Source organism: Panthera uncia, chromosome D1 (genome assembly GCF_023721935.1).
Source record: "Panthera uncia isolate 11264 chromosome D1, Puncia_PCG_1.0, whole genome shotgun sequence".
In the NCBI taxonomy this organism is placed as follows: Eukaryota; Metazoa; Chordata; class Mammalia; order Carnivora; family Felidae; genus Panthera; species Panthera uncia.
This window is the reverse complement of record NC_064808.1, coordinates 90,869,002-90,881,352: the sequence shown is the minus strand read 5'-3', so window position 1 is coordinate 90,881,352 and position 12,351 is coordinate 90,869,002. Positions and strand designations below refer to the sequence as shown.

The 12,351-nt window shown below is 40.4% G+C and overlaps 1 protein-coding gene across 1 annotated transcript; it reads left to right on the top strand.

The window, feature by feature from the left end:
• The first annotated feature begins 6,986 nt into the window (after nt 1-6,986).
• Nucleotides 6,987-8,074, top strand: LOC125928756 (olfactory receptor 10G9). Its single transcript, XM_049639430.1, has one exon. It carries the CDS (start codon nt 7,031-7,033, stop codon nt 7,949-7,951), a length of 921 nt encoding a protein of 306 aa, XP_049495387.1. The 5' UTR covers nt 6,987-7,030; the 3' UTR covers nt 7,952-8,074.
• Nucleotides 8,075-12,351: the final 4,277 nt, after the last annotated feature.

Genomic DNA, 12,351 nt, shown 5'->3' with positions numbered 1-12,351 from the left:
CTACCTCACAGTCAGTTGCAAAGTAAGTCTGGTACCTTCTACATGTATTTCTACAATGCTTTTGTGTGTGTTTATTTCCATGTTTTACTTTCCTCCCCTCTATTTTTATATTATATTATTACTCCATTATTATATTTAAGACGTATTCATGGCGATTTTACCATTTTGCCCATAGGGCACACCACGTTGAGTTAGGATTGCCTCAGACCAGAGTTGGAACTGACATCACTCAGAGATTTCAGATTTGGATCTGGATGAAATAAATGGCGATATATCAAAATGGCTCCCTCTGTGAAGGGAGTGACCTTAGGAATACAGTTGCACTGTATTAAGTGCTGACATTGTGTGTGTGTAAAATAGGAAGGGAAGGAGGTACACAAATGGCGTGCGGTCAGTGTGGTGGACAGTCATGGATCTTTTTTGGAATACTTACTTGTTCATATATTTTGGCTGTGTATCATTTAAACTCTCTTCCTGGAAGTGGGCCTGCATTTTGCTATAGAAACAGAAATTACCAGAGGCTTTCCCATTCCTTCTAGCAGATATGGAACATGGACATGGGATGTAGACTTGACCAATGAGATATATCAACCTAGAGTTGGGTCAGAAGCAAGGGCAACAAAAGGCACATACAAGAGAGGATGATTCAGATGATGGGCATGACAGGATTAGCAACGTAGAATTTTGAAAGGCAGGGTGACAGCATCCCACAGTGTGTCAAGGGGTTTACGTCTATGGTGATGGTAAGGTCCTGTGGACGAACCCCCCCCATGGAAATGTCAGTGGACTGTCACCACATGTTTATTAGGCATGAATTTGAAATAATTCTGCCTGGCCTTCCTGTCTCTTGTTCCACTTTCAAGTTTGATTCTTTGGCTTTCTAGGCATTAGTTACATGAGTGTGGGTGGGGAGGAGAATGTGTTTTAATGTAAAATATTATTATAAATTCATAAATTTATAGAAATATAAATTTTTGTTTAGCTTGCCTTTTTTACTTAAAATATATAATGTTGACATCCCTACAGGTCAGTAGATTAAAATCCAATTCTTTTATTTTCTGTTTTTTTTAATGTTTATTTATTTTTGAGAGAGAGAGAGAGAGAGCGGGCACACACACAAGTGGGGGAGGGGCAGAGAGAGACGGAGACAGAGGATCCAAAGTAGTCTCTGTGCTGACAGCAGAGAGCCCAATGTGGGGCTTGAACCTTTGAACTGGGACATCATGACTGGAGCAGAAGTCGGACGCTCAACTGACTGAGCTGCCCAGGTGCCCCTATTTTCTGTTTTTTATGAAGATAATAATGAATATAACTTTAAAGTAATTAGATTACATCAATATGCCATATTATTATTCTTATTTTTAATTTTTTTGTGTGTTTTTCAACAAACTCTCAACTTCTCAACTCCAGATTAATAACCTCACTTATATCCTTCCACTCCCTTCTGCATGTCCCCGTATTATACAATGTGATTATTTGCTTTACCAAAGCTGCATGATGCTAACCGTACTCTGTGCCTCGTGTTCCCCCTCCCCATTCAAAATGTCCCTTGCAAGTTCCTCAGAGTTAACTGGTGTGGTTGAAATTCAGTCTTTTAGTAGCTGCTTAATGTTTCATGATGCAGCATTGTCATGATTTATTCTCTTTAGGGATATTTTGGTTTTCAATTGTGTCACCACTACAAACCATGTATCAACACACGTGTTTGAATAAAGACCCTTATATACTGGTGCTTTTATAATCATGAATAGACTCCTGGAGTGGAATTACTAGAATTAAGAGTATATATAATCTTAAATTCAATAACTATTGTCGTATTGCTTTCCTAAAGAAGGTACTATAATTATACAGATTTGTGCCAACTCTATGTGTAATGAAGCTTTTTCTTTTGTCTGAGCCAGCAGTAGATGTTGATATTAGTAACTTGAATTCGCTATCTTAATTTGTAAAAGTTCAGACAAACCAATAAGAAAAAGACTATTACCTTAAAAGAAAGAAATCAGTAAAGTTCAAGAAAAGCTAATTTACAAAAGAAGATACACTTCAATATACCGTGTGTTTACACATGCTTATAGAGACAATAAAAGTTATGATAGCAATGCAATCTATTAGTTACACAAGTGGGAAATAGTTACGTATCCTTAGGTATTTCCTTGGCAAAGTCACTCTAAAACTTGAAACAATAAAACAAGTTTAGAAATTGATATATTTTAAACACACCTCAAAAAGATAGTGGAAGAGAGAGTTGCATTCAGATGGAGAGTGTAGGGACAGGTGGTGACCATTTATGGGTTCTGGACAATTTTAAGTTGAGAGTCAGCAATTGTGTGTTTATCTGCATCACTATTGAGGGAAAAAGGTAACTGGGTCCTCTTCCCTTCCTCTTAATTATAAATACTAGTTTCAGAGAGACATGAACTCATCTCAGGAGGGTTCAAAAAGCAAACACAGTGGGAAATATATTAAAAACAATTGTTAAAAACCTTTGATTAGTTTCTTGTTTTTCTGCTCATCAAGGGAACCTGAAGACCCAAGAGGAGTCCCCGCCCCGGAGATCTTGAATCCAGTTAAGTCCCTACCCATCTAGCTTTGTTAGTTTCCATTCCCTGTGCTTGAACCAGTTGGGTCCTTGAATAGAAACGAGCCACTCTTTCTCACCAAGGAATCACAGGTACCTCTGTTCTTTGAGTAATGGCTTGCAAACTACTTCCTTGACACAGATAGTGAAAAACTTGAAGAAAAAACACAGGTGAGTTTTGTACTGAAATGAATCACATACTGTAAGGTGAGTTCTTAAAAAAGCAGATTTCTCTTAGTCTCCCTGCCTTCCCTCGTGAACTTCTGCTGAGAGATAAGATGCTTGGGGATGGTTAGACAACCTTCTACATTGGATTATCAAGTCTCACTTTGTCACAATCTCTCTCTATGTCTCTCTGTCTCTCTGTTTCCCCTTTCCCTGTCTGTCTCTCTCTACACACACAAACAATTACTAATTAAAGGCCTACAAATAGGAACCAAATTGCTGCAGCATGGACGAAAAGTCAATATTGACACCTCTAATCGATAGTCATGCCTTAAATCTCAGGCTACTCTGCAATTCACCTGATGAAAAGGTTCATATTTCATCTAATCTGAATGTGGAGTTACCCAGGTTACGGGATCCCACTGGTAAAGTAGAAGTGTCAGATCTATTAGTACCATTTTTAAATTCTGATATCCATATAGATGATTATGATAATTCTGTCACTGTTATTTATTCTTTTTTTTTTAATGTTTATTTATTCTTGAGACAATGCGAGAGACAGAGTGCAAGCAGCGGAGGGGCAGACAGAGGGAGACACAGAATCTGAAGTGGGCTCCAGGCTCTGAGCTGTCAGCACAGAGCCCGACGCGGGGCTCGAACTCACGAGCCGTGAGATCATGACCTGAGCCGAAGTCGGACACTTCACCGACTGAGCCACTCAGGCGCCCTGTTATTTATTCTTTTATTTGAAAAATATGTTTCCAAGTTTGTTTTGTGTGTATGGTTGACACACAGTGTCACAGTGTTTTCAGGTGGACAACATCAGGATTCAGCTTCTCTATACTTTGTGCTATGTTCACAAGTGTGGCTACCACCTGTCACCATACAACACTATTACAATACCATCGACTGTATTTTATTTTATTCCCATGACTTATTCATTCCATACCTGGAAGCTTGAACCTCCCTCCCACTCCCACTCCCGTTCATCCACGAAAATTATAGCTTTGATGTAGCTTAAGCCACGTTGTCTAGACACAGGATACGTTTTGTCTAAGCTTTGCTGAGAACAGAGATCCTGGCTTCTTTCATATAGTAGAGCCAGTTTCATAGTCTTTTAAAAAATGTTTATTTATTTATTTTTATTTTTAAATGTTTATTTATTTTTGAGAGAGAGAGAAAGAGAGAGAAGCAGAGTGCGAGTGGGAGAGGGGCAGGGAGAGAGGGAGACACAGAATTCGAAGCAGGCTCCAGACTTTGAGCTATCAGCACAGAGCCCAACATGGGGCTTGAACCCACAACTGTGAGATCATGATCTCAGCCAAAGTTGGATGCTTAGCCAACTGAGCCACCCAGGTGCCCCTATTTATTTATTTTTGGGAGAGGGAGAGAAAGCAAGAGAGCGAGCGAGTGAGCAGGGGATGGGCAGAGAGAGAGAGAAGGAGACAGAGAATCTGAGTCAGGTTCCAGGCCATCAGCACAGAGCCTAATGTGAGGCTCAAACTCACCAACCATGAGATCATGACCTGAGCTGAAGTCAGACGCATAGCTTACTGAGCCACCCAGGTGTCCCTCCTAGTCTTTTCTTAAGAATGATTGAAAATAATCCTGAACTCGACACTAATTTGGGCTAAATAAAAAACATCATTTATGCCTCACTTTTCATTGTACAGAATCCCAACTTTTCTTGACATCAAGCTGACATATCATTTCCTCTGGTGTTTGTTCTGTTCTTCCTCTTTCAGGTAGTAGTTCTTAAGTAAGAATCATATACTTGATGGAGATGTCTTCTCTTATAAGCGTGTTGCCTGAATTTATGGGTATGAGGAGTGGAAGATGGAGGGAGGGATATTATCTCTAACAAAACCAAATTAGAAAATATCTGGATATTTAGGATGAAAGGATATATGTTAGAAAACTGCCAGTGGCAAAAGACATGAACAGACACTTTTCCAAAGAAGACATCCAGATGGCTAAGAGACACATGAAAAAATGCTCAACATCACTCATCATCAGGGAAATACAAATCAAAACCACAGTGAGATACCACCTCACACTTGTCAGAATGGCTAAAATGAAAACTCAGGAAACAACAGATGTTGGCGAGGATACGGAAAGAGGGGAACATTTTTGCACTGTTTGTGGGAATGCAAACTAGTACAGCCACTCTGGAGGACAGTCTGGAGGTTCCTCAAAAAATTGAAAATAGAGCTACCCTATGACCCAACAATTGCACTACCAGGTATTTATCCAAAAGATACAAAAATGCTGATTTGAAGGAGGATGTGTATCCCAAAGTTTACACTTGATCTTAGCCAAAAGGCTGAGAAGCGATTGTGTATGCCAAAGTTTAAAGCAGTACCATCGACAATAACCAAATTATGGGAAAAGCCCACATGTCCATCGACTGATGAATGAATTAAGAAGATGTGGTATATACATACAGTGGAATATTACTCAGTGATCAAAAAGAATGAAATCTGGCCATTTGCAACAACGTGGATGGAACTAGAGTGTATTATGCTAAGAGAAATAAGTTGGTCAGAGAAAGACAAATATCCTATGATTTCACTCATATGTGGAATTTAAGAAACAAAACAGATGAACATAGGGGAAAGGAAGGAAAAATAAGATAAAAATAGAGAGGGAGGCAAACCATAAGAAACGTTTAAATACAGAGAAGAAACTGAGGGTTGATGGAGAGAAGTGGGGTGGAGGATGGACTAAATGGGTGATGAGCATTAAGGAGGACACTTGTTGGGATGAGCACTGGGAGTTATATGTAAGTGATGAATCACTAAATTCTACTCCTGAAACCATTATTGCACTACATGTTAACTAACTTGGATTTAAATTAAAAAAAAAGAAAAAGAAAAAGAAAAAGAAAAAGAAAACTGCCAGTGGATTCTGTTTGGGAGAACACATATGAATTTTATCTTCTTAGAGCCTCATAAAGGATCGTCTAGTGTAAGAGAAGTGTTGAGCCAGCAGTGTACAAGGCTTGGTACCTTCTGGATCGTATGGAAGATTGTAGGGATGTCCATGTCATGGAGTTGAGTTTCTCAGCCTCTTCTGAGGAAAGTCCCTTTACAAGCAGGTGATGGTGGTAGTGAGACACCAGTCCCAATACTAGCCATGAAATATTCCTCAAAGACCTAGTTTTGAAATTGAGAAATCTCTACAGTAGAAAGAGAATTTATTCTCCCTCCTATTCCTCCCTCTCCACAGATAGATAGATGATAGATAGATAGAGATAGGTAATTCTGCCTTACAAGGCAACAATTTTGTATGATTCATTATCATTTTTTGAGCAGGTATCAAGTGTCAGACACTTTATTAATGACTTCGCGTCTATTGTCTTATTTAATACTTGTAATTTCTCAGCTGGGATTACTATTGCCAGATTACCTATAAGGATCCCAGAGATTTGTTCGGCCGTACCGAACGTAGATTTTGAAGCGTGCCTGCTATCAATGTTAAATTCTTGGTTCTTTAAGTTTCCCCATGGACTCTGGAGAGAAAACAGAATTCCGAAAGGCTGCCCAGATTGCTGTCCCCTGTGTACATTCCCTGCTAAATTGCCTCCCTTTGAGTGTGGGTGAGACCCAAGGCTGTGATGCCATATCACTCTTGATGCATTCTGTTACCTCACACTTTTGTCACAGCAAACTCAAGAGAACTTCTCCTGGCTTTGAAGAAGTAGGCTGCCAGGGGGTTATCAGATGGCCAGGTGGTTAGGACTTGAGGTTGGACTCTAAGGCTGAGAGTAATGATCCCTGCTAATGGGCAGCAGGAAAGACAGAGACCTCAGTCCTAAATGTGCAAGGAACAGAATTCTGCCAACAACTTCCATAAGCTTGGAAGCGGATCCCAAGCCTCTCATGAGATTCCAGACTCAGCTGACATCTCGATTTCAACCTTGAGCAGAACACCCCACTCACCTGACTAAAACACTGTAAGAATGGACATTTGCATTGTTTTGTGCTACTAAATGTGTGGTCATTTATGATACATAAATAGAGATTGATACAATGGGTTTCTCTGACTTTCTACTGCATACATCTGTGTGCACCTTCCTTTGTGTGCGTGTGGGGGGGAGAGAGGATGATGATGGATCATTCTATCATTTTTACCAAATAAGTTTTGTAACAGGCAAAGTTGAGGTTAACTTTAGGATGATCTACTATGGATGATGCAGTTGCCACATGAAAATGGGTTTTCAGTTTTCAGTGAAATGCTGGGTGCTCTCTCTCTCTTCTCTAGGGAGAGGTGCCAAAGGCGTGGAAAATGAGAAACATGAGCGTAGTGACAACGTTCATCCTCACGGGTCTTCCCCATGCACCAGCACTGGACATCCCCCTCTTCGGAATCTTCTTGGTGATTTATGTACTCACTGTGGTGGGGAACTTCCTCATCCTGCTGGTGATCACGGTGGATTCCCACCTCCACACTCCCATGTACTATTTCCTGGCCAACTTGTCCTTCATCGACATGTGGTTCTCCACCGTCACGGTGCCCAAAATGCTGATGCCCTTGGTCTCCCCGGGAGGCGGGGCCATCTCCTTTCACAGCTGTGTGGCCCAGCTCTACTCCTTTCACTTCCTGGGGAGCACTGAGTGTTTCCTCTACACAGTCATGTCCTACGACCGCTACCTGGCCATCAGTCGGCCGCTCAGGTATGCCAGCCTGATGGGTGGGAGAGCGTGTGCCCTCCTGGCCACCGCCACGTGGCTCAGCGGCTCTCTGCACTCTGCCGTCCAGACCACACTGACCTTCCGCTTGCCCTACTGTGGGCCCAGCCAGATCCAGCATTATTTCTGTGACGGACCACCCATCCTCAGACTGGCCTGTGCAGACACGTCCATGAATGAGATGGTGATCTTTGTCAACATCGGGGTAGTGGCTTCAGGCTGCTTTCTCCTGATAGTGCTGTCCTATGTGTCCATCGTCTGTTCCATCCTGAAGATCCGCACCTCCGAGGGGAGATGCAGAGCCTTTCAGACCTGTACCTCCCACTGCATTGTGGTCCTTTGTTTCTTTGTTCCCTGTGTTTTTGTTTACCTGAGGCCAGGCTCCAAGGATGCTGTGGACAGGATTGTGGCAGTTTTCTACACTGTGCTGACTCCCCTTCTAAACCCTGTGGTGTACACCCTGAGGAACAAGGAAGTGAAGAAAGCTCTATTGAAGCTTAAAGACAAAGTAACGTAGTCTCAGAGAAAATAAACACTGGAAAGTAGATATGCCTGTTGAAAAAAGCAGTGGCATAATTTAGTCATCACCATGAAATTTATTACATGTGTAGCTCAGTGTTAAATGTTGTCCAAAACCATCTACTCAGCAATATTTGTTTCATAGATTTGTCTGAGGAATTTTCAAAAATCACAATTAAATTTTTGTTTGTGATGAACTTGCTTAAATTTTGATCTATCAATGCATGTCTCTGTAAAAGGTTTATCTTTTTTTTTCCATTTCATTGAGATACAATCCATATACCATTGTTTTTGCCTTCTTAAAAAAAGTTAAGTATTCTGGTTGGATGTTGGACACACAGGGTTGCGTTAGGTCACATGCCTAAGTCTATAATATGCTTTTTTTTTTTTTTTTTTTTTTTTTTGCTGAAGTCTTATGTACACAACAATTTACAATCCTGGGCATACCATTCAAGGACAGCAACAAATATCAGCATCACTTACTCATGGTTGCAAGGGCGCAACGGACTGCTTTCTCAGTCTTGTTAGTGGCTGTGTGTGTGTGTGTGTGTGTGTGTGTGGTGTGAGGGTGTCCCAGTGTGACCACCCCTCTTCCTGGTACATCACAACCGTGCTAACCATGCCCATACTACAAGAGTTCTAAGCTCAGAGCAGCTCATTATCTCCCTAGGCGGGTCTGCCAGGACAGGCTGTGGTGCTGACGTGCTCTTCTCAGTGACTGCGAACAGTCTTCACCTTGTGAGAGCCCTGCAGTTTCCCTGGTTGGGTGAGGCAGATGAGGATGAAGTTGAGGGCAGAAACCACTCGTCTCCGTCACATACTCTGACCTTGAATTCCCGTGCTAGCTGACCAGATAGTATTGGATAGCAGATAGATCGAACCATTTGATGCTGGATTCTTTTGCTACAGCTGGTGGCTGCTGCTCATCTGCCCAGGTAGCTGCCTCTCCTACCATCCCAGGGTCTTGGAAAGTTAGCTGCACCAAACTACAAACTGCTTTAGGACAGGAGCACCCCACACTGCAGGCTGGGGCCAGTGATGTCTCCCGTGTAAAAGGTAGAAAAGTGAAAATATATTTAAGGAACGTGTCATCATGGGGTTTCAACATATTTCTTTTCCAAATCAGGAAAAAAGTCTAGTGAGGACAAAACACTGTAAAAATACTTAATGTCGAGCTACATAGTTCATACCTGTGGGCTTCCACATATAATGGATGAAATGCTGTATTTGCATCCAAACAAAAACAAATATTGGCTCACATGAGTTTGGAAATAATTTTATGCTGTGTACCTCAATTTTCTATCTCAAAAAAAAAAAGACTCTCTCTCGGGGAACCTGGGTGGCTCAGTTGGTTAAGCGTCTGACTCTTGATTTCAGCTCAGGTCATAATCTCATGGTTCATGAGTTGAGCATGAGCACAGAGTTGAGCTCTGTGCTGATAACATGGAGCCTGTTTGGGATTCTCTCTCCCTCTCTCTCTGAGCCTTCCCATGGGTGCTCTCTCTCTCTCTCTCTCTCTCTCTCTCAAAAATAAAATTAACATAATAATAATAAAGACTTCAAAATACTGTTATGAGGATTAAATGAGATTAAATAGAAGTGGCTTGAGTGACACTGATTCATAATAAATTCTTTTTTTAAGTGTTTATTTATTTATTTTGAAAGAGGGTGGGGGAAGGGAATTGAGAGAGAGAAAGAGAGAGAGAGAGAGAGAGAGAGAGAGAGAGAGGGAATCCCAAGCAGGCTCCATGCTGTCAGCACAGAGGCTGATGTGGTCTCAATCTCATGAACCGTGAGATCATGATCTGAGCCAAAATCAAGAGTGGGACACTTAGCCAGCTGAGCCACCCAGGTACTCCTGATTCATTAAAAAATCTTAACTAAAGTCCTCAAATTCAATCCCGGGGCCACCAGTCAGATAGCCTGATTCTCAGAATTATTCTCTACACAAATTGTTTTCATGATTCCCAGCCACTGAAATAGTATTTTTGAAGACGCATAATACATACATACATACAGAATGATACATAATCATTCTGATTAATTAACTATTTTGATAAATGTGGTACTCCTATGTTTACTATTTTCAAGGAATTTAACTGTAGGAAAATACTTAAAGGGTTAAAATTATAAAAAATGAAAAAATATATATAATAAATGAAATTATTCTAGAATAATTCAGAGGCAGAAATAGTAAACAATATTGAGCTTGGGATATACTAGATACTTCATAAATTAATCATTTAATTTATTAAGTGAACTCTATTGACGTGGGAAACAAAGGCAGAAATTGCAGATAAAATTAAATTTCTGTATAACCTGCAGCCCATTGACAAATACTTGAGGCAGACACAGTAAAACATTTCTCCAGAACTCCCTACTGTCTTGATGCTAATTCTTTGCTAGAGGGACAAACAGCCTTAGCTTGACAATATCTGGGCCTCCAGGATCCTGTGAGCCTTCTTTAGCGTATGCAAATCTCACTGGAAACTTCCCCTGGACTTTACTTCCCCCAACTCCATAGTATATAACCAGTGTCTCCTGATGGTCCCTGGGCAGCTCTTTCTGACCACGGGTCCTGTCCCTGTGCTTTAATAAAATCACCTTTTTGCACCAAAGACATCTTCAAGAATTCCTTCTTGGCAATTGGCTCCAGACCCCACGAACCCCACTGTCACCCCAAAATATTCTCAGCATCTATGAGATAGGTTCCATTATTATATACATTGAGAAAATGAAGAAGGTTAAATTACTTGGTAAAATTCACACACTAGTAAGGAATATGGTGAAGGCATATGGTTTAATTTCAGACTATCTGGCACTAAAGCCCATTGGTGTTAAATTCTACTATACATTATGATCGCTAATTTCAGGAACTTTCCATTTTGTGAGGAGCAGAGCAATGTCAATGAACATCAATGATTACTGGAATAACAAAACAGATTTTTGAATAGTTATGTACCTTTTCTGTATCCAATGTAGGATTTTTTAAGAAGCTACATTTTCCCTCATAGACTATGAAAAGTGTATTATCTACCCTACCTCCACCTAACTGAGGTTGTAAGTGCTTCATCGCTTGGTATCATTCCATCTGTTTATTTACATATTCCTCATTAAGCTGTGGATTCCTCTAGGAAAAATACTGTCATAGCTCTGTACTAATCTGTTGACATAAATCTTGGTCTGTTTTCTTTAGCATGTTCTCCCTGCTACAGACCTGTTCTATTTCCAAATATTTACTTTTTGAGGGACCCAGCTTCTGATCTACACTCATAATATTAGACATCATCCCTAAACAGATGCGTTCTTTCCCTCCATGCAGTTCTACCTTCTTTGTTCAAGTCCCTGATAACTTTAGTTCATTTGATCTTTCCATTTGGAGTTAAAGCTACTACATCAAACTTCGCATGTCCAAACCAAAACTTTTTTTTTTGCCTCTTCTTCAACATTTGTCTCTCTGTGGTATGATTGGCAACATAAAAGCTACCCCGAAACTCGAAGGTTTTCCCATAGTCTCTACTCGTATATTTATTCATGAAATTGAAAAAGGGGTAAGAGAAGAAATGGAGAAAGATGATGGAGGAAAGAGGGCAAGAGAAAGCTCTGAAAAATAAAAAATGTTGGATAATTTTAATATTCAATAATGAATCCTTTACATTATCAAATAATAATTGGGACAACCTTATTTTGTAAATATTTCATTGTTTTGTGATTATGCCCCAAGAGCTATTAGGACTGTTTTTAAAAGGGGGGAAATGAAAAAAAGAATAAAATACTGGAAAATTGGTGTTTGTGTTCCACATAACGAATGATGAAATCTGAGCAAATTTCTCATCACATTGAGCCACATTCTGATGTATCCTCTTAGGTTTTTCTTCAAAATAGCAGCTCTGCAGTATTGAACTTGTGTATTGAGGCTCGTTCTTAGTGATGCCATTGCACTGCTAACCTGAATTTTTAAAATATTGTTTGGTAATAGCATGATGTGTCTGGTTGATTCCTTGAAGCTATATTTTCTGAGTTTACTGGTAGTTGAACATGGTCTCTATTATAGAAGTAATAGCTCAGTTGGAAGAAGTAAATAACTAATACAGAAAGAATCTTGCTCAAATCTGGAATAAACAGGGTGACTTTTTAATCAATCAATCAATCAATTAATTTTGAGAGAGAGAGAGGGAGAAAAGCACGAGTGGGGGAGGGGCAGAGAGAGAGAGGCTCCACACTGTCAGTGTGGAACCCGATGTGGGGCTCGAACTCATGAAACACAAGATTTTGACCTGAGCAGAAGTCAGATGCTTAACCAACTGAGCCAGCCGGGTGCCCCAGGTGACTTTTTAAAATTATTCCAATGCTGATACTTGTTCATTCAGTCATGCTTTTTCAAATAATTAATCAATG

What these genes read in the sequence shown, in the direction of transcription:
- LOC125928756 (XM_049639430.1), top strand. Translation starts at nt 7,031, where the DNA reads ATGAGAAACATGAGCGTAGTGACAACGTTCATCCTCACGGGTCTTCCC.